We start from the raw sequence: 20,895 nt of genomic DNA, 5'->3' as shown, positions 1-20,895 counted from the left end.
TCTTCTTCATGTGCTGCAGTTGGTTCACTCTTTCTCTTAGTTGATTTCTCTTCCTTGCTTTTAGAACTGCTTTCCTTGTCATCCTGCTTTTTTTTTTTAACTTTATAGATGATGGTGTTCATGATGTTTTGTACCATGCTTTGCTTGCATTGTCATCTTTTTCCCCAAAAGAAGTGACCTTTTGTAACACTGAGCTTTTCTCAATCTCCAACACTTTTTGTTTCTCTCTGATTTTTTCCAGCTCCTTTAAGGCTTTTTCTAATTTGCTTGTACCTGTATCAATCATCATTTGGGTAACCTGAAGAGATGATCTATCTATGTCTTTTTCCTTCATTATCTTTTCTAGTTTAATTTTTCTTTCTTTAAGGAGGGCACTGCCTGCATCTATATCAATCTTAACTTGTGTTTCTCTTTCTGAAAGTTGTAGCTCTCTTTGTGCAATTTTTTGGTACCTGCTAATTCTTCATTTCATTTCTCTTTAATCTTTCTTCATTTTCCCTTTTCTCCCTTGCTTCAGACAATTCCAGTTCTTTTTTGTGTCTTTCTTCTTCAATCCTTGCTTAGTTACAAGCCAGTGTTCTAGGATTTTTCTGAAATTGTAGTTTCCTTGGGAAAAATCCATATAAAATCAACTTTCCCACAGTCAATGACTGCTTTCTTAACAAAACAAATCCTTACAGCATATGAAGTTTTCAACTTGCCACGGGAAAGTGTAACTAAGTACCTAACTTTTCCTGACCCAAATTTCACTTGCCCTGGGTAATGGGAAATAGGAATCCTAGAACACTGCAAGCATGTGCAGTTTTCAAAGCAAGCTTTGATCAATCCCTCGTAAGGTATATTTCATGGCTGTTTATGTTAAGGATCATAAAATGCAACTACATCCTTCACCATTTGTATGCCATTAATGGCTTGCTCTGAAAGCAAAGTCCTATCATCAGTGACCACATTAATATTCACTGACAAACTCCTTTCTACAGCTGCATTTCCACAGGGCAATACAAAAGCTGTTTTAATTACTTTCTCCGATAGTTTTGCCATCTTCACCTTTCAAGTCAAATACTTCACTCCAGTAATGGTCAATTCTCTGGTTCTCAGCTGCTACAGGCAGACTTCTATACTACTGATAACATTTCCACTCATCAGTAACTAAGACAAGATCAATTACGGTTCTAGTTGCCTGGTTATTTGTTGAATACATCTGAAAGACTCACTGACTGTTCCAGTCTTTTTCAATGGATTGAGACAACTAATACTTATGATAAGGGCATTCCCAAGTGGCAGTCTCTTCTGTAAATGCTCGACTGATCTACGGTGAAATGCAGAAATTCCTAGCATTTGCTTTCTTTGCTGTTCAGGACTAAACTTTACCGTGTGATGTCTCACTTTATCACCTGTTACTATGTCCTGATCACTTAAGCAATTCTTAACATTATTGACATTAATGCTCAACAATTCTAACACACATATTTTTGCTTTTTGGCCTATAGTACTGAACCATAAAAACATCCACCTATACAAGGTAAGTGGGTCAAAATACTTTTTTTTTAGTTTCTGGTTGGGTTGTTGTCTTTTTTCACACTTTCCCATTGCAAGTTTATATTTCGATGTTGATTCCAGAATGATCAAAGTCTGAGGACTTGCAAATTTATTTTATTTATATCTTCCTTTACAGTGACCCTTCATTAATCCTCTTCCCTCAAGTATATCTTCATATGGCACCTTACATTCACATAAAATTTCATGAAAATCTGTCCAGCAGATTAGGTGAAGTAATGCTTATAAATTCCCTAGATTATCTTCCTTAATAGATACTGGACAATAATTATTTCCTTTCATGCATATCTACAAATGATGCTTACCCTCCCTTTAAAATTTCATAAAAATCCATGGCAGTGAGAGATTAATAGTTGTGCTTACAAAATATGTGTACAGACAGATTGGGTGATTTGTATATACCTCCTTAACTTAGTTTGCAAGGGGTATAAAAAGAAAAAAAAACATAGCCGATATTCTAAATACAGAAACCTTTTAACAGACTACCACAAACAAACGCTTCAAACACTGATCATCCGCAACAAAATTGTTTTCATAAACAACAGTTTTGCCTATCAACAATGCCTTTTTAATAAGTTTAATTGAATTTTTGATAAGGCTCTTTTTAACTCTATCAAATTTACAATACTCTATATATCTTTTAACATGCTTAATATAACTGACTTTCAAGAATAAGCAAGATGTCTCAATGAACTTACAATGCCATCCTCGTTGAAATGAGGTAAAAGTTGAAACAGATAGTTATATCCGTTGGTTATCTCTAAACAAAGGTACTGAATCATCTTATCAATGTCCAACTGATGTTTCAAATATTCTTTCTTCTGAATGACATGTCTAAAATACATCTATTATAGAATTACAAATAATGTTAAGTGAAATGCAAACTTTACCACTAGCTGAAATAACAGTGCTCAGATAATGCTCTTACAATATATTCATATGTTTCTGACCATCTATTTGTATATATGGAAGTGTTCCTGAAAAAGATTTCACATAAAGTGTTAAGCATAAAATTGACCATAAATGTATGGGTCACAATGCTACTATTCCACAGCAACAAAATCAACTATGACCTAATTCTGAAATAAAATTGTAAGCAATTACATATCTGTTAACCTTAGAGAATGAATACATGGGAGTTCTCCCTAATTTCAACTTTTCTATGTGGGGGACTTGGCCTGACAATTTTTTTTTGTCCTAAAATAATAAGATTTAAAAACAAAAACTATAAAAACAAAGAAGTGGATACTGTATCAATAATTTTATTAAAATGATTTGTCATGAAAGGATACACATTTCAGGGATTGCACATATACTTGTTCATCTTCAAATGTTCTTTTGGTGGGTGATTTCAATCACAGCAGGGTTTGACTAAGTAGCCCACAGGACTATTGGATAGATAAATTATGTAGTACTAAAGGACTACCACTTTAAATTTCAAAGAAGTCTTCTCTAAAATCAGGTAATCACAAGATACCAGACCACTGCTAGTGTTGAACCTGAGCTATACAGTGCATAATAAATCTTTCAAAGAGTGAGTTTTTAGCCTCCCAGGCAGGAGCCACACTCTTTGTGTGAGACAGAGCTTGAAAGTGGGAGTCCCTTGAAATGTGGGAGGATTAACAATTATGGCAATGCCTGCAAATCGTGTATTTGAAAAAGTTGGAAAGTTTGTTTCAAACCCAGTTAACATTCATTCCAACATTCAGATAAAAGTTAAACAAACTAGTACTGGTTACTTTTACAATCTTACTTAGATATAGCCTTCCACAGTGTAACTACCAGCTTAACATCAAGTGAAGTAACAATCTGACAGACTTCAAATAATCCGTAACTAACTGAAATAAAGATGTAATAGGAAATTACAAATAAGAATAAAGTGTTGGTATATTAATTGATATCTACATACCAGATTTTGCTTATATCAGCTACAGATACCACTAGCTTCACTTGGAACATAATCATGTAAGATCCACAAAATGGAATAAATCCATTTGCACGTAATGTAAAGATATAGTTGTCCTTCATGCACATTAAACGTCAAGTTACGTCAAGAATGAGTTGTGCTTACAAGAGACGTTGACAGATGGACACACAGATGGATGGAGAATTGCACATAAAAAAATATGCTGGATTTTCCTAAAACCCCTCCCGCATCTGAAATTTTTATTACGGTTAAATCTGCAAATTTTCATATCCAGTCCAGAATCAACTTTTAATTAGTTAACCGGTTCGGCTGCATGCTTGACAGAAAGGTAAAAAATATGATGTGAACAAGGCTGTTATTTAACACTGATCTTGCCACATCTCATATTCCAGTAAATGCCATGGAGTATTTTATTTAACTTCTCACCTTCTTCCAAAGTTTTCACAAAATTCATTCAGCAGTTCAGAAGTTGCCTTTATGAGAGATGGGATAGATTCATGAACAAAGTGATTCCTATCAATCGTCCTAACTTAAGTTTGTGGGGGTTTGAAAATATCCCTTACAGAAGACCTTAAGGCAAGCTGGAGTTATTTCGATACAAAAGATATAAAATATGAAGAAAAAGACCACTTGACAATTACTGACTTAATATTGTCACTTTAAGGGAGTTAACAAATTGGATATGGATAACATGATGGTCATTTTAAACACATCAAGACACTTTAATCAGTACACGACTGTGTCAAATTTTAATAAAATTTAAAGCAAAATAAAAAATTAAATAAAGTGATACCCCCGCATTTAACCTTCATACAGCTATATTATAACTCATAATTGTAAAAAGCACTTGGTCAGATCTGTTATTGTGTCTGTGAGATACAAATGATGCCCACCGCATGTAGTTTTGAGTAAAACTCAGCATAGCTGAACGAAACTTAAACTCAATCTGTAACTAATCATGACAAACTCACATACCAAAAAACCAGTCAAATATCTTCAAGCATTTACAAAAAAAAAAGCAAAAAACTATTATTTCAATACAATTTCTAAAGTGCAGGGCCCCTTATTTTGGTAAAACTCAGCATAGAAGAATGAAACTTACACTCGATTTGTAACTAATCATGACAGACTCACATACAAAAAATCAGTTCAATATCTTCAAGGGTTTACAAAAAAAGTGCGGAAAACTGTTATTTCCATGGAATTTTTTAAGTTGTGGACCCATAATTTTGGTAAAACTCAGCATAGCGGAACAGGGTTCGACATTAACGGTTGCCCGATTGCCCGGGGCAAGTAAATCGCTGGTCTGGGCAAGTAAAAACGACATCAAAGTTGCCCGACTGGGCAAGTGAAAAAAATATGTGCCCAAATTACATTATTTCTGATCATCGCAGCTCTAAAACATCGAAAATTACTTCTGTATAGTTCGCCGTTCTTCCCGACCTTGCTGACATAGATTATCATTGGATAGTTTTCTGATTTTCCATTTGCCAAAAATAGATCGTATGACATTAATGTCGACCAATCAGATGCGTCCAATTGTACATCTATTTTCGTTATCCAATTGAACATCGCGATTTATTTATGGAATTTCTTACTTTGGAAAACTGTAAGAAATCTGTATCGAAAACTTCGAAAATATGAGAGAAAAAGAGAAATAAAATTCTATTGAAGATAGTTATTGTTGTCCATTTGGTAAACTAAAGATGTGAAATAAAAACTCCTCACATGAATACTTGTAATTTCTTTGCTTCTTGTTTTACCCCTTATTCCCGCAAAAAATATGACGGCTTTTCGATTTATTTGGCTTGCAATTAATCAGTTCTCCCCAAGTGTCGAGGGAGTAAGCATGGCCAAGCAGGGGACACTTGAAAGTTCCGGGCAAGTATTTCAATATTTCGGGCAAGTGAATCACATGTCACTTGCCCGACTGGACAAGTGAATATAAAAGTTAACGTCGAACCCTGCGGAACGAAACTTTGACTCGATCTGTAACTAATCATGAAAGACTAACATACAAAAAATCAGTTCAAGATCATCAAGAATTTTCAAAAAAAGTGTGGAAAACTTACGGGACGGACAGGGGTAAAACAATATGCCCCCAACTTATTGTTGCGGGGACATAAAAAAAAAAAAAAAAAAAAAAAAAAATTGCACTCTTGAATAAAAAGACATGATGTATCCAGGGAAGGCATTTTTCACAATGGGAGTCACCCATACAAGTTTCATTGATATTTTGTATAAAACTATATTTTGTCAAGAGACCTGAGCATCCACCCATATACAAAGAATGAAAATGCATTCCCCCGTCCCTCATGTTTTACTGGAACAGCCCTTGATTCTTTTCTATTCAAAAGCAAGGAGTAGAGTTACCTCTCTTTGTATAAATTGTTAAGTAATAGTCCTGACTTTACATACTCACCTGAGCAGATACTTTGAACACCTTCATCTGTAATACTGCCACTTACTATCAATTTATCCAGCATGTTCAGGAACATCTAGAATCAGAAAATAGGTCACAATTCGGGACATGTTTAGTAACTAAAATACTTCTCCTTTAAATCACATAAGGCTGTCTTAAAATGCTGGTATATAACTATGGCATCAGTGAAACAAAACAAAAAAAATAGTTACTTGGAGGAGCAGTGAGACAAAATGTCATTTTTTTTTTTATGAAAACTCCTACAGCAAAATAGAAAAAGTTATGTACAGTTCTTAATACTAAAATATTGTGTCTTATACAATCACCATACCATCTGTAAACTGTGTGCTTTGCGGAATAATGCTGAGAGTGGTTCAGAAACTTGCACCAGTAAGTTTCCATATAGCTGATTACTAACCTACAAAATATATAACATACATAATAAAACACAAGAAATGTTCTTGAAATAACATGAGGTTGTACATGATATCCTGACTCATTACTTATTCCCGCTCAATAGGAGACTCCAAAAATCTGAATTCCCCTCATACGGTGCAAAATGTGACCCCCATTTTTTACAACAAAAAAAAAATCAATAAAAGTTTCAATAATTTAAACATAAAACGAAGAATCATCACAAAAAAATATACAGATCTTCAGATTGATAAAACAAACAAGTGTGTAAAGTTCTATGTAATAATCATAAATAGTTTCTGAGATACAATATGACATGTGAAGAAAAAAAAAACCAATAAACCTCAATAACTCGAAAATAAAATATTGAATCATCACCAAAAAGTATACCAATCTTTAGATTAATATAACTAACAAGTGTGTAAAGTTTAAATCAATAATCATAAATTGTTTGTGAGATATGGCACATGTGCAAAAAAAAAAACACCCCCTATTTCAGTTACAAAGTCCTGTACCTCGAAAAAGTTTTAATCCAAGTTTAAAGAAATTTGAATAAGTTGTTATCAAATTTGGACTGACAAGTTTACCATGGAGATGGATGGACATCGGACATTTGTATATCATAATCAGAGTAAGAAATAGAAGCCTGCCTGTCTGCCCATGACTGGCTAATTTTAGCAAAGAATTATATAGACGTATAGTAGATATATTGAAAAATTGTACTCAGGACTGGCTAGAATTAGAGTGAGTTTCCTACCCTGCCATAATACGTCAAGTCAAAATAGCCAGGCGTGTAAAAATGATAATAAGCCAAAGAAGTGCAAAAATGACCTGTCATGATACTCCAACAAGAAGTCATTCAATTTTAGTCCACTGAATGATTGCATGATTTACCTTAATACAGTATCTCTTTATCAGTAATATTTTCTTAAATATAAGCAGAACAGCATAGAAATTACCAAATTTTTTAAAGTAAAAAGTAATGACTTCTGCTGTAGGAATCATATGAAACTTTTGAACTGCTGTAGTAATTGTAACTCAACAAAGTATTTGTGTAAGTTTCTCCCTATCCATAATGGATTCTGATATATGCCAAAATGTGTCACACATGAAGTACAGTAACATACTCTTTTAAACTTAAGTACAGTTTTTGTGCTATAGTGCTGCATAAAATATTACAGCCTCCATGAGTCTGTAAATCATTTCCTTGATTCAATAATACTTCTCCTTATTATTTTCTGAAAGAGATGTCATATCAACTTTTAGAGTTGCATTTACAAAAAAATGCCCAATCTTCATTTAGATTTTTCTAAGTCCATTAAAGAAGGAAGACTTTCATTAACTACACGTACATATTGCAAGATATTTCTGGTAAACTCTTGCAGCTCTGTCAATACATCTATTACCAAATTCCTGAATAATCGACTAATGAAAAGTTGAACAACAAATCCCCAATATTACAATAGGAAAAACCATTTTTATTTAATGAAAATCCTTTACAAAATTCTCACTGTTGCATCTATACAATAACAAGTTCATAAGGTATTAACAAAGACGTATTGTCTGTTATAAATGCACCATTTCAACATTTAATATTTCCTGTAAACTAAGTTGGGTATTTAAAAAACTAATTGACATAAATATCTACATCTATATGTAAAAGATATAAAGATTAAATTTCTTTCAATTTTTTATTCATGTAAATTAGGCTAGGTCATTTACATGAAATGGTTTTCTATTGAACTTGGGAATGTACTACTTATCAATGGGAAATCCATTCCTTGACCTTCGTCATTAGAAATATCAACCAATCAAATCAATCCACTGTTATCTGATAGTACTACAGTATACATATATCATAGGTGAAAAAGTGTATTGGATTTTTAAATGAACCTAAATCTACTATGATCATGACTAGAATAATTGATTGACTGTAGGTAAGATATATTTTATTTTTCACTTAATGTTTATCTTTTACAGCACGTTTTTGTGTATATGTTAGCTGCATTTATTACACAGCAGCTGATTAGTTTGTACATCACTATGTTTTATTACACAGCAGCTTATTTGTTTGTACATCACTACGTTTTATGTATCAAAGTAGCATTTCAGTTTTCAGAAAATTTAAATCTGCTTACATAAATAGAGAAAACAACACATAGGATCAATAGATTCCAGCACTGACTTTTATAACAAACCAGATCAATACATTGGGCTCTGTGTCTCAATTATGAAATTTAAAAGGCATTTTAAACTTACATTCAACAAACAAGGGGAACATATACTTGTGACACTTCAAAGCAGGATGTGATCCTAGTAGATAGATTATGCTAATGAGGTAACACTATTTTCTTAAGAGTTTTTAAAAGTTTTGAAAAACATGTTACTTATATGAATGAATGACTTGGCAAATAAAATGTGAAATTATTTTAAAATTTTCAAAGAGGAATCAAGGGAACCAAGGTTATAGTGGTAATCAAAAGAATTTAATCCAGGGACAAAGACCAGACATGGAAAACAGACATACACAACAAAGAACATAAAGTAACTAAAATCATACATACAAAGTAACAAAAGTAAATGAGCAACTTGGACTCCACTAAAAACTGGGAGCATGGACCAGGTGCACCGGTAGGGTAAGCGTCCTCTGCTTGGCAAATGTTCAATGATCAATTAAGTACTAGTAACTCTTCACTGAAGACTTCAAAGGTTAATCTTTATCCTACTATTTTTGTAACAAGGAATAACAATTGGTTATATAGGAAGATCTGCTGTAAAAATAGTCTGTATACAGTAAAATCTGTCTAAAACGACCCAGCCCCAAAAAACAAACAACAGAAACAACAACCTGTCCAAACCAGACATTTTTTGAAGTCACTTAAAATCATTTAGAAAGTATTTTGAACCAAAGAAAACCTAACAACTGTCTTATACTGAACAAATGCTACAGTCCAAGAGATTCCAGGTTTTAATGTATACTACTGGTAAACATCATGACAGATATAACTACTGGTAAACATTGTGACTGATATACTACTGGTAAACGTCATGACTGATATACTACTGGTAAACATCATGACTGATATAACTATCATATCTTTATCAAAACACTTTCAATTGCATCAAAATGAAGTCCAGAATACGTAACAACATGGTTGACCTATAATCATCTTTTATTCACTTTGTGTAGTAAAATAAAAAAAAAAGTGGATGTGGGCAGCAAAAAAAAAAAAAAAAATCCCAAAAAAAACATAATGGTCCATATTTAACAACTGCACATAGTTGAAATAATATTCTTTGGTAGGTTCTCAAATAGAAATAAAAAGTTGGGGGATGACATTTATTCAAAACAACATAACTCATATTATAAATGAGGTTGTCCTGAAAATTAAAATTAATTTGTAGTTAATAGAATTAAGCACATTTGCAAAGATGGAATAAAACCCTTTCATCAATTTTCATGTTATCATCTGGAAATTACAAAAAGGGGGAGTCTGAAAATGCTCAAATCAGCATAACACTAAAACAACATACATTGTATTGGAAACCTTTAAAAAATGAACAGTATTGCATAGAAATGATAATTGTGGATGTATTTTGGAATATTAATGATGTTAAAATCTATAAATCTTAAATGCCAAGGTTATGTCATCTTTTAGAGATAAGTATATTCAAATTATACCTTTTGTATGGATAGATTAATATTTTCACACACACACACACAAAACTGCTATTAGCAAATACAGCCCTTTACATAAGGCACAAACATATAGATAAAATGTTGTTGGCTGGTATTGTTCTATTATAAATATGGAATAACCAAATATCTGGAAGATTCTGCCATTAAGTAATTCTGAGGGTATTATGGTAACATTTTTTCCCTTGTCCAATCAGGCAAGTTGAAAGAAAATTCGACTAGCCCAGATTGACAACTATGTTAATCCTCAGGCAGGCAAGTGTAATATTTTTTTTACTTGTTCCATGGTTATTTCACTTGTCAATGGCCTTTACCATCAAACCCTGGAATCCCCCAAGCTAAGCCTTTACCATCAGACCCTGGAATCCTCCGCACTCAACCTTTACCACCAGGCCCTAGAATCCCCCATGCTCAAACTTTACCATCAGATCCTGGAATCCCCTGTGCTCAACCTTTACCATCAGACCCTGGAATCCTCTGTGCTCAACCTTTACAATCAGACCCTGGAATCCCCAGCTAAATACAAAGATTGGTATGTTCTTTCTGTCTGTTTCCTTGTCATACCACATCCATTATCTAATGGACTTCAAAAAAACTGAGGAGCAATGAAATAACACAATGTAAAAGTGGACTTATTATGTTGAAGTGTGATTTGGATGAAATTAGAACAGTGATGGACTGGGAATATCCATTAATTAGTCATGACTGTAACATTCTCGAATTTTAGCAAGAAATTAAATGTCATAGTAAATATATTTTATATTTTTTTCCTTTAGAATTTCCAACATTATAGAAGTACTACTACTTAATGGTACCTTAAAAATGAACAGTAGGAAAAGAAAAAGCATTGATTCACAAAAAGAAAAATCAGCAAAGATAGTTCGAGGTAAGTCTTTCCAAATTATTACAGGACCAAACAGTCCTTTGGAATCACTGTTCTCAATGTGCTAACTAAATGTCTCCCCAAAACTGACCCTGCGGCTTAACAACAAGTGTGCTTTTTTTCAACGGAAGAAGTTATAGATATGACAACCTTGTGTTGTTTACTCGGGGAATACCCCGACCATAATGCAGTTTAATACACCCTATATACATGGTGGGAATGATATATCAGATCATTGATTTGGGTTGCATGCAAAAGGCAAAATATATCAAATAAATACATGCACTGGTTTATATTTAACAAAATTAATTTACTCAAGATTTAGAAATTTCTTCCCAAATTGAAATATAAGCTGCTGAAATATTGGACATAAGACAAGGACAGTCTTTAGTTTCAAATAAATATATACCCCCTTTACATTTTAAGAAGTTTTCAAGTTTTATCTTGTCTATATTAACCAACTAAGATTCTTAAAATAGAACAATTTCCATTTTATAGTAGATTCAGGTTATGACAGTGAATCCCTGACAGAAACAGACACATCTGAAGATGAAACAAAGGTAGAAACAGACATAGATAAAGATAAGAGGGACAATAAAGAGGACAAAAATGACAGTGTTTTCCAAATAGAGGTTTGTGTCAATGCTTTCTACAAAGCTGAAAACTTTCCAAGAAATAAGTAAACCTATAACATTCTACTATTACATTAACAAAGAACACCACTTCCAGGTAAAAGCTAGTAAAGTACGATAAAAACAGAATGTATAAGTACTTGAAATTTTTCCAAGAAATATAAAGTATGACTCAAGTTGTGGTTGAAAATTCTTTAGTTTGATTTCTAATAATTTAAATTCATCAATACAATTTATATTTAAAAAGAAGTTAATTCTAAAAAAGTTCATATGCAACATTTTCAGTCCGAGAAAATAACCACAGCTGAACAATGGAAGAATTTAACAAACCATGTTGTATCAGATAATCATGAAACAACACACAGGGCACAGTTGCGGTATATACCTGATGATTCCAACACCAAACCAAACTCATTCCTGATGGTTGATGATAATGGAATTATCAGCACCAATGGCAACCAGAATGATAATAGAAGTATGTACAAAATATATATACAGTAGGGAATTAACTTTAGTGTTCTCTATGCCCTTTTTGATGGGTTTCATAAGCGCTCTGCCTTTTTCTGTCAATTGCCTTCAAATACACCTCTATATGCAAGAGTGTCCCTTTTGACTTTTTAGGATTTCCCGGCCCTTTTTCAAGAGGCCGCAAGGACTACATTTAAAGTAGTAGTCTCTGTAAAAATCATGCAAATTATGTAACATGTGATATATCCTAAAAATGGCTACATATCTTTATTTTTGTTATTAAGTTGCTATACAGGTCTTTATGATTTAATGTTTAATTATTCATCCCAACCTGTCTGATCTTAGGAGATAATCCACACTGGAAATCCAACAGTTTCTATTTTTTTTAAGTGTCATTTACAGAATTATCTCTCTTAATTTTAAAATTCTACAGTATATTCGATATAATTTTTAATTCCTAAGAACAAAGGTTATATGAAAAGCCGCATGTTACTTTCTGTTTACTATAATATTTTAAACAAAATATTAGAAATAAAAATATGTAGGCTTTCCAACCATGAATCACATTTTGCATGATTCTTAGCTGGAGTGCTATTTAACTTACAGCAGAGATCTTACTCGTACATACTATTGAGAATTTACTTGAAAACACAGTAGAGGATGGAAATTTACTTGAATATACTTTAGGGAATTGAAATTCTCTTGAACATATATTGCGGAATTTACTCACCTGCTTAAACATCTTGAGCTATTAAATTTCTTATGGTTGAAAAAAGTCAGATGAAGGTTTAAAAAGGGTGCTGTGCATGACCAATTTCTTTTCATACTAGATTTTTGTTTTGCTTTTGAAGTTGACAGTTTAAGCCTTTCTTTATTCATTTCTTTAAACTTCACTAAGGTGTGTAAGTCTTTGAATATACAATGAAATGACCATTATAAAATTAAATAACCAAACACAGTGAAACCTGTCTAAAACAAACCCCTTTTTAAACATTAAAATTGGTTCAGTTTAGACAGGTGTTTGGTTTACATTTAAAAGAACTTTATAAGCTACAGACAGTACTTATACATTGGCAGAATCAGTTAGCACCATTATTCCATCTAAACTTGTTTAAGCATTTACAGATGATTTAAGAGTTTTTAAAGAATTCCATAAATGAACAAACATATTCCTACTATCAATAACAAAATGGGAGTTTTTGCAGAGGAGAAAATACCTGCAAACTCAATTTATGTAAATCACTTCTAGTTTTTATTATTTTTTAGCACTTTTTGACATAATCCATAACTACATGAATGACAAGTACAGACTGATATGTAAAGGTGGACCCTGCAAAGATTACATACTCTATATGGATTATGATCAATTAAAAGCAAAGGTAAGTTATACATAGACTTCACAGGACTTCTTCAAAACTTAACTGTACTCGGGATTCTCTATGACCTGTTTTATCATGGCGCAGCACAATGGTTAAAATAAAGTCTGCCATGGTTAAAATAATATGCGCCATGATTAAAATTTTTGTATTTAATTATCTTAATGAGTATGTATTTTATGGGCACTTACCTAGGACATGTGAGATCACCCCAATAACTGTTATATGACCACGGGGAATAAGAGAGGCAGGGGATTTTAATGCTTGATGTCATGTTTATGCTAATTAAGTGATCACTGTCATCGATTGGCTGTCAAGTGTGAATTTCTGTTCATGGGCCTATAACGCATCTGTTTTTATACAAGTACAGTACTTGTATAAAACAAATTCTATGTAGGCCCATGGACAGAAATCTTTTCAGGCGGTAGGCTTGAAAGAAGGTATTTAGACAAATTTTCTTAACATTAATTATGCTTAACCCATTTCAAACTTGTATTTAATGTTCTTTTGCTCCCCCTCCCCCTAATGTTTTACAGTTTAGAAAATATCATCAAGGAACAAGTAGGTTATAAAGACATTTCTAATGATCACAATAAACATCCATGTTTTATTTTTTAGGTGTTTTTGAAAACAAAAATAAGTAAATTGGAAGATTCCATGAAAATTAAATTTGTACCAAAAACAATGTGCATATATCACAATTCCTATTAACTACAATTTTCTTTTCTCCACAGAAAATGAAACCAAGAGAATTATACCCAGATGAGTCCACACTATTCAGTTTTACATCAAAAGACAACAGACAAATACCACCTTGGAAAGTATCATCCTTTAGTGGAATCCCTTTACAGTTTGGTAACAATGGACAATTCATCAATACTCCACATAAACTTGATCACAAAGACCTTTATTCCTTCTATGCTTATGTTGCACATACAATGAGAATATCAGCAGTATGATGTATCATGTGTTCTTAAATTCTGATTTTGGTTTTGGTAGAGGCTAAAAAGGTTGGTTAATTGTGTTTATAAAATATATCATCTATTGTCATTAGATGATGTATTTGACCATGATAGTCCATGAAAGCAAGTTCACTTTTAAACATACAATGTTTCCAAAATAGAAATTTCTGATAACATTTGAACAGATCACAGTTCTCTGTCCTAACAACTTTGTCTAATACCATTGTTGTGATAGATAAACATTTAAATAAGACTGATTCATTGGGTGTTGTTATGTCCACACCTTTTTTTCATCTTACTCACTTCTACACAAAGGTTGCTACCAGAGTGCAATAAGTAACACCTAAATTTTTTAACCAATGAATTCTGAAAGCAATACCAAAATGATTTGTAAGTAGGAAACATTTGTATCATATCCCCTTTTTCATCAAATATTATATTATTGTTAAATATTTTCATTTCATCAAAGTAACTGTGATTCAGTCCATTACAAGTCATTTATATACATCTTGACATCAAGGTTCACCATAGATTTATTGTACACTTCAGTGATGGTCCTAATTGTGGCAGTAGGTTTGTATTATTTGGTTTAAGTTTACGGGTATTGTGAAATAGTTCTACATTTAATGAAGAGAGTGTTCTTTTTTTTGTAATTTGCCACTGTACAGTGTTCTAGGATTTTTCAGAAATTGAGGTTTCCTCAGGAAAAATCTCTATAAAATGAACTTCCCGACAGTCAATGACCGCTTTCCTAACAAAACAAATCCTCACAGCATATGAAGTTTTCAACTTGCCACGGGAAAGTGTAACTTAGTACCTAACTTTCCCAGACCCAAATTTCACTTGACCCGGGTAACAGGAAATAGGAAGCCTAGAACACTGCTGTAATGGATTAGAAATGCCACCCTCACTAAAGTGTAAATGTAAATTGTACAGTATTCTTGGGTTTTTGAAAATTTTGTTTTCTTTGGTGAAGCTCAAAATGAAAATTTACTTTCACACATTTGATATTAAACTTCACAAATCCTTAAGAAATTCGAGTTTACAACTCACCAAAGGGAAAAATGAGTTATAAATAACTTTTCCTCACCCTAATTTTACCTGAATGGATATGGAAATCCTAGAACACTGGTTGTATCTGTCATGGGGAAGCAACTGTGGCGACATTTAAATGGTGATAGTTTTTAGAAAATTGATCTTATACTGTAACTGCTACCTTCCTTTTGCTTCATATGTTTAGCAGGGCAAAATGGCAGATTTTCATACAGTGCTACGGAATCAATGTTTCTGAAGTCCAAAGTTTGGTTATAAAATTCTGATTAAAACAAAAAGTTTTGTAATTAGAATTATCAATGCAATTTTTGGATTAAAGAACAATAAAACAAGAAATTCCCCCTGAAATTCCATACACATCTTACTTGAAAAGGTCAAGTGCCCTTTTCACTCGACTCTTTTTGACATACTATTAGAATGTGAAGCTGTCTATGGGTGTTAATAAATGTAACCCCAGTACTTCATACAGTGTTGGATGTTTTTTTTGTTGTTGTCATATATACGTTTATTGAAGTTCTTGTTGTAAAATTGGTTTACATGTAAAGTTAAAGTGCAGATCCAGAAATTTTAAATTTATAAAAAAGGTATAGGGAGGTTTTAGGGTATTAATTGGCACTTTATGCCAGAATAGTTTTCAACAAAAGCAGGGGACCCACTCTTCATCTGGACCTGCAGCTGATAACAATACAATGTGTTTTTTTTAACATTGAATTATAATGTTGATCAATAAAAGATGTAAACCTGTATCATCTTCCTGTATTTCATTCAATTAGTATGTTTTTAACATTTCCTCAAGTCATGTATGATGAGGCAAATTATTATGCAGATTAAAGTGAAGCATTGAATGTTTCCTGTTTATATTTCTTGATGACAATCCATATTTTTCACCATATTCTATGGCAATGATCCTTAAAATCCTGAACTCTGTGAAATCACAGGTACTATGGAGAGGTTCACAACCTGTAGAGCATAAGTTGCAGTCAAAATGCATAGAAATAAGTTTGTTTGTTTGTTTGTTGGGGTTTAACGTCCGAGCAGCAATATTTCAGCTATATTCAGACAATGAACATGAAATGGATGATAAAATGAACATGAAATGATAAAAAAAAGGATAGGACACAAGGACAACAGGGTCGACAAATTTTGATTGCCACTAGAAAAAGGGGGGATGGGTAAGGTCGGGCAATTTAGCCTCCTGTGGCGGAGCGCAAAGGTTCCTACTCCTATCGAATACCACAGCAGGGTTCTTTAACGTGTGAGGAACGTGGCATCTTTCCCAACACGGTGCACCACTATGGTTTGCGGTCAGGTTTTCCGTATTATAGCCTGACAACCCCAGCATGTAACATGCCAGGGGTACCCAATTCCACCACCTGGGGCACACATCCCAGTTGCTCTGTGGGCAGAGCGCCTAACCCCCGGCTAGGTTTCTGAGCACTATTTAGTCGCCTTTTACGACAAGCTTAGCGCTGCTGCAGGCCTATTCTTTTAAACACCCGGACCTGCACCATAGAAATAAGAAGAATCCATAGAAATAAACACCTTTGGTGTAATAAATTTTGACAATCAACATGTGGAGTAATTCTGTAATTATATTCTCCGATTTTATTCCAACCAAAATATCACAACATGTGTGTCCCTTTATTCAATGTCACTGATTATTTGGAGTATCAATTCACCCATCATAGAATTTAAAATTTTAGGGATGAACAATTGGATATAAATTAATTAGAATAAAAAATCACTTGAGCTAAGAACTCTAGGAGATTTAACTCATGCACTGTGTCAAACCATCCTTGAAATGTCCACAAATTCCAGCAGCAGGTTTCTTCAGAATTCATCCACAATATTCCTTTGATGAACAGATAGAAGAATGAAGTCCAGTTTTTAAGTCTCCCCGTTGTGTTTTGGATAGGGAAAACTTGTACAGAACACTCACAATAAATAAAACAAACTGAAAAAGTTTTTAAGTAAACAAACCTACCTTACAGTGGCCATATGTTCCCTTCAGAATGTGGACTGTCCCATCAGGTAATGATTTAACTGTTTCCCAGGCAACTGGTGTGTCTGTAGATCCAACATGTTTAATACAGGCTTCATAACAATCTAATATATCTGACAAGAGCTAAAAATAAAAAAATATGTCTCAAACAAAATTCATGAATTATTTGGGTCAAGTTTTATGTTTTTTTTTATATATGAATGAGTTGTTTCTCTTTAATTTTTGCTCAATTTTACACCTTGAAATCCATATGAGAAACAGTGTTCCTCTCACTAGAGATTGTTTAGTTCATGGCAAATGATTAGTTAAAGTTTCATTGCAATATCATCAAACACCACAAGCAAGCAACTGCTAGAAGTAGCTAAGAATGAATATATACTGATGTGAACATTCATTAGAGAATCATACACTGTATTTCTAGAAAAGCAGAGGACGCTTATCCTACCGGTGCACCTGGTCCATGCTCCCAGTTTTTAGTGGAGTCCAAGTTGCTCAATTGATTTTGTTACTTTGTATGTATGATTTTAGTTACTTTATGTTCTTTGTTTTCCATGTCTGGTCTTTGTCCCTGGATTACATTCTTTTCATTACCACTGTAACCTTGGTTCCCTTGATTACTCTTTCAAACTCTCACTGGTTAATTTTCAACTTTACAGCTTTTCCATTAAGAAAAATTAGGTACTGGAGGGTGACATTTTTCTCCATAGAAACAATTTTAAGCTGTCTATATATTTCATCCGTTTTGTCACGAGTTTCTGACAACCACCTATATACAAATTTAAAAAAGTAAAAAAAAGTGCTTACTCCTAGTAACTCATACGTTTTCCTGGAACAACCCTTAAAACATGAGACAAACAACATTTAAAATACTTTAAAACTATTGAACTATCTCCAGTGTAGAACGTACCTTAACACTGGATGTATTTGAAGATACTACATTTCTACCCTTCAAGATAATGTAATAGAAGACATTGAATTTATTTAAATCTGATAAGTAAATATCTTACCTCAAGGGAATTCAGTACTTTTTCTGTAAGGACTGTTACACTTTCTCTATCATCAAGCTGCTTCAACTCATCTATGATACAATCAAATGTACCACATCCCTAGAATTAAAAATTAATAATAAAGCAAATACCTCATTAAAATTCAATTAATGTTCATGATATTTAATGGTCCGGTGATTGTAATCAAAACAGGTCCTTATTACGGATTTGATCAGTAATAAAAACTTTCATAGCTTCAACGATGATCAAAGATGATGGTCAATCTTTTTACTACATACATGAGCATCTCAAAATGACTCCTATATAATTTGTTGAATCAAAATGGTTGTGCAGTACCCACATCTTCCCAGCAATACAATTCACCATACAAAATATGGAAGCAATCCACCAAATAGTTTTAGTGGAAATATTTCAAGTAGTTGATGAAGATAGGTAAAATTGCCATTCACTTGGCTAGTAATAGCAGGCGATCAAAAGAATAAGTTTACTCAAATCCCATCTCTTACTTCATAAAAAACTGGGCATTAATGGAACATTAAGTGATACCTTGCCATGTGTGAAAATAGTGAAAAAAGGGGGATGACAAAATCAAAATGGCATTACTTGAAAACATCTTTTTTTTAACTTTGCTGAAAATTTCCTGAAGGTAAATAATACAGGAGAATTACCAGAAAGATTTACAAATCAGCAGTTTCTACAAAGTAATGTACTCCAATTAAATAATCTGCCTTAGAAGTTCCATATTAAGTACAAGTCCATACAAATTTCAAACACTGACTATGGTAAAGTGCTTCACAGTAAATAAAAACCCACTGAACAAATGGTCCTTTTTTGGTCTACATATGCTATACTTTCATGTGACATTAGTCCTTTCTGTATCAAGGTCTGTATTTTTTAGAAAACCACACTTTATCCGCCCACTAAAATAAACAAAATCCAATGAAATCAAGAACGATAACTCTTGCAAGAGTAATCAAGGGAACCAAGGTTCTAGTGGAAATTAGAAGAATGTTATCCTGGGACAAAGACCAGACATGGAAAACAGACATACACAACAAAGAACATAAACTAACTAAAATGATAAAAACAAAGTAACAAAAGTAAATGAGCAACTCAGACTCCACTAAAAGCTGGGAGCATGGACCAGGTGCACCGGTAGGGTAAGCGTCCTCGGCTTTTCTAGAAACACCTGGCGAGTTGTTCATAAAAGTCAAATCCCACTTGCAAAGTGCGAATTTCAAAAACAATGTATGTAATTTTTATCTAAAAAGTGCAATAACCGAATGACATGGGTTTTCGACATGCATAAATCATCTACAGTCTGATTTTTATAAAGACTGCTACTTAAAATTTTTATCTACAATGGCTGACAGTATCAGTACTGTGGCTATTATATATGGTCACCTCAACAATACCATGCACTTTTTTGTTAAGCAGTAGTTAATGCATGTACATAATGTATATGCCATCAATTTCAAAAATGTAAACAAATGTTTGACACAGGTGGGTTTCAGACATAATCAAATAGATAGTGTAGTAGTAGATAAGTTGTCTTAACAAAAATATCTTTGCTACCTTATTGATAACATTACAGAACACTTTGTTCTCTACTTGATCCAAAGCTACACAGGGCAAAAACAGCTGACATATTATCTTGAGGATACCTGGAAAACATTTAAAAACGGGTACATAAACAGGCTTCATTCATGCCACACTTTAATGTTTGCTTTCCCTTACCAAAGCCTATCGCCTGGTAGGAAATTTTTTTTTTTCAATCTGTAAAAGCCATGAGCAAAGAAGTGAAGAATGTTGCTTTGCAAATAAAAAGAAAATCTTGTCAGAGAAAGGCAATAAAATTACATGGAAAGGATCAATTCTTATGGATAGGTAGAGTAAAGGAAAATAAACTTAATTTTAATTTTGGCCTCATTCTCCATACAAAATCCATTTGAAGAATCTTTATTCTTCCATACTAGCTTAGAAAAAGAAATCTTAGTTAACTGACAAAAAAATTACAGAGAATTATATCTACATGTATATCAATTGATAAAAATTAACCTTGATATTTTTCTAGTAAAATTTGATAATGAAGTGCAACATTATAGTGTAATTTGACTATTTGCACCATCAGAATCAGGAAACAGACAATATTTTCCATATCATGCTGGACCATTGAGTTACAATTTCATTGAAATGCACTGAAAATGAATATTTCAAGGGCAGATAACTCTGTCAATAACCTCATTTTTCTAACAAATTTCTGAGCAAATCCAACAATGCAGAGATCAAATAATGGTCTTTTCAAACAGATAATGTATCCTTGTGTGATCAGTGTTGTTTTGACTTGTATGTTTCTGATTTTTTCCATTTTGCCTGATTCTTACAGGGACTGACACTTAAAATAAAGTCATACTTTTGGCAATACAAATAATACACTTAAAAGTCTACAATTTATGTACTGTATGTAATTTAGATTAAAATATTTTATTCAAAGT

At 32.9% G+C, this 20,895-nt stretch overlaps 2 protein-coding genes across 7 annotated transcripts in view; one reads left to right on the top strand and one right to left on the bottom strand.

Annotated features, from left to right (window-relative positions):
• LOC148611363 (FIGNL1-interacting regulator of recombination and mitosis-like) overlaps window positions 1-20,895 on the bottom strand; it is a 45,799-nt gene that overhangs the window by 18,201 nt on the left and 6,703 nt on the right. For 2 of the 4 annotated variants that reach the window (XM_088591851.1, XM_088591854.1), the window contains exons 4-10: window positions 19,976-20,064; window positions 18,401-18,499; window positions 17,376-17,516; window positions 6,238-6,324; window positions 5,907-5,982; window positions 3,311-3,395; window positions 2,256-2,391 (exon numbers count right to left, since the gene is read on the bottom strand). In XM_088591851.1, the coding sequence (XP_088447977.1) occupies window positions 2,256-2,391; window positions 3,311-3,395; window positions 5,907-5,982; window positions 6,238-6,324; window positions 17,376-17,516; window positions 18,401-18,499; window positions 19,976-20,064 (713 nt within the window). Of the gene's footprint in view, window positions 1-2,255; window positions 2,392-3,310; window positions 3,396-5,906; window positions 5,983-6,237; window positions 6,325-7,447; window positions 7,598-17,375; window positions 17,517-18,400; window positions 18,500-19,975; window positions 20,065-20,895 lie in introns of those variants that run through there. The other 2 variants (XM_088591853.1, XM_088591855.1) reach the window with 2 other exon arrangements.
• LOC148611364 (uncharacterized) lies at window positions 8,130-16,135 on the top strand. 3 transcript variants are annotated; one of them, XM_088591857.1, is made up of 6 exons: window positions 8,130-8,257; window positions 10,794-10,903; window positions 11,399-11,532; window positions 11,818-12,007; window positions 13,267-13,379; window positions 14,111-16,135. In XM_088591857.1, exons 2-6 carry the CDS (start codon window positions 10,840-10,842, stop codon window positions 14,333-14,335), a joined length of 726 nt encoding a protein of 241 aa, XP_088447983.1. In that variant the 5' UTR covers window positions 8,130-8,257; window positions 10,794-10,839; the 3' UTR covers window positions 14,336-16,135. The 3 variants fall into 3 exon arrangements, with proteins under 3 accessions (XP_088447983.1, XP_088447984.1, XP_088447982.1); XM_088591858.1 differs by having other exon boundaries at window positions 8,131-8,253; XM_088591856.1 differs by lacking the exon at window positions 8,130-8,257 and adding an exon at window positions 8,628-8,658.

Source organism: Perna viridis, chromosome 7 (assembly GCF_037379345.1).
Source record: "Perna viridis isolate PV_CMFRI_1.1 ecotype Kerala chromosome 7, ASM3737934v1, whole genome shotgun sequence".
Taxonomy (NCBI): domain Eukaryota; kingdom Metazoa; phylum Mollusca; class Bivalvia; order Mytilida; family Mytilidae; genus Perna; species Perna viridis.
The sequence above is the reverse complement of the archived record's forward strand: the minus strand, read 5'-3'. Positions and strand labels throughout refer to the sequence as shown.

Coding starts and splice junctions, on each gene's coding strand:
- LOC148611364 (XM_088591856.1), top strand. Junction 10,904..11,398: donor ATCAGCAAAGATAGTTCGAG/GTAAGTCTTTCC, acceptor TCCATTTTATAG/TAGATTCAGGTTATGACAGT. Junction 11,533..11,817: donor ACAGTGTTTTCCAAATAGAG/GTTTGTGTCAAT, acceptor CAACATTTTCAG/TCCGAGAAAATAACCACAGC.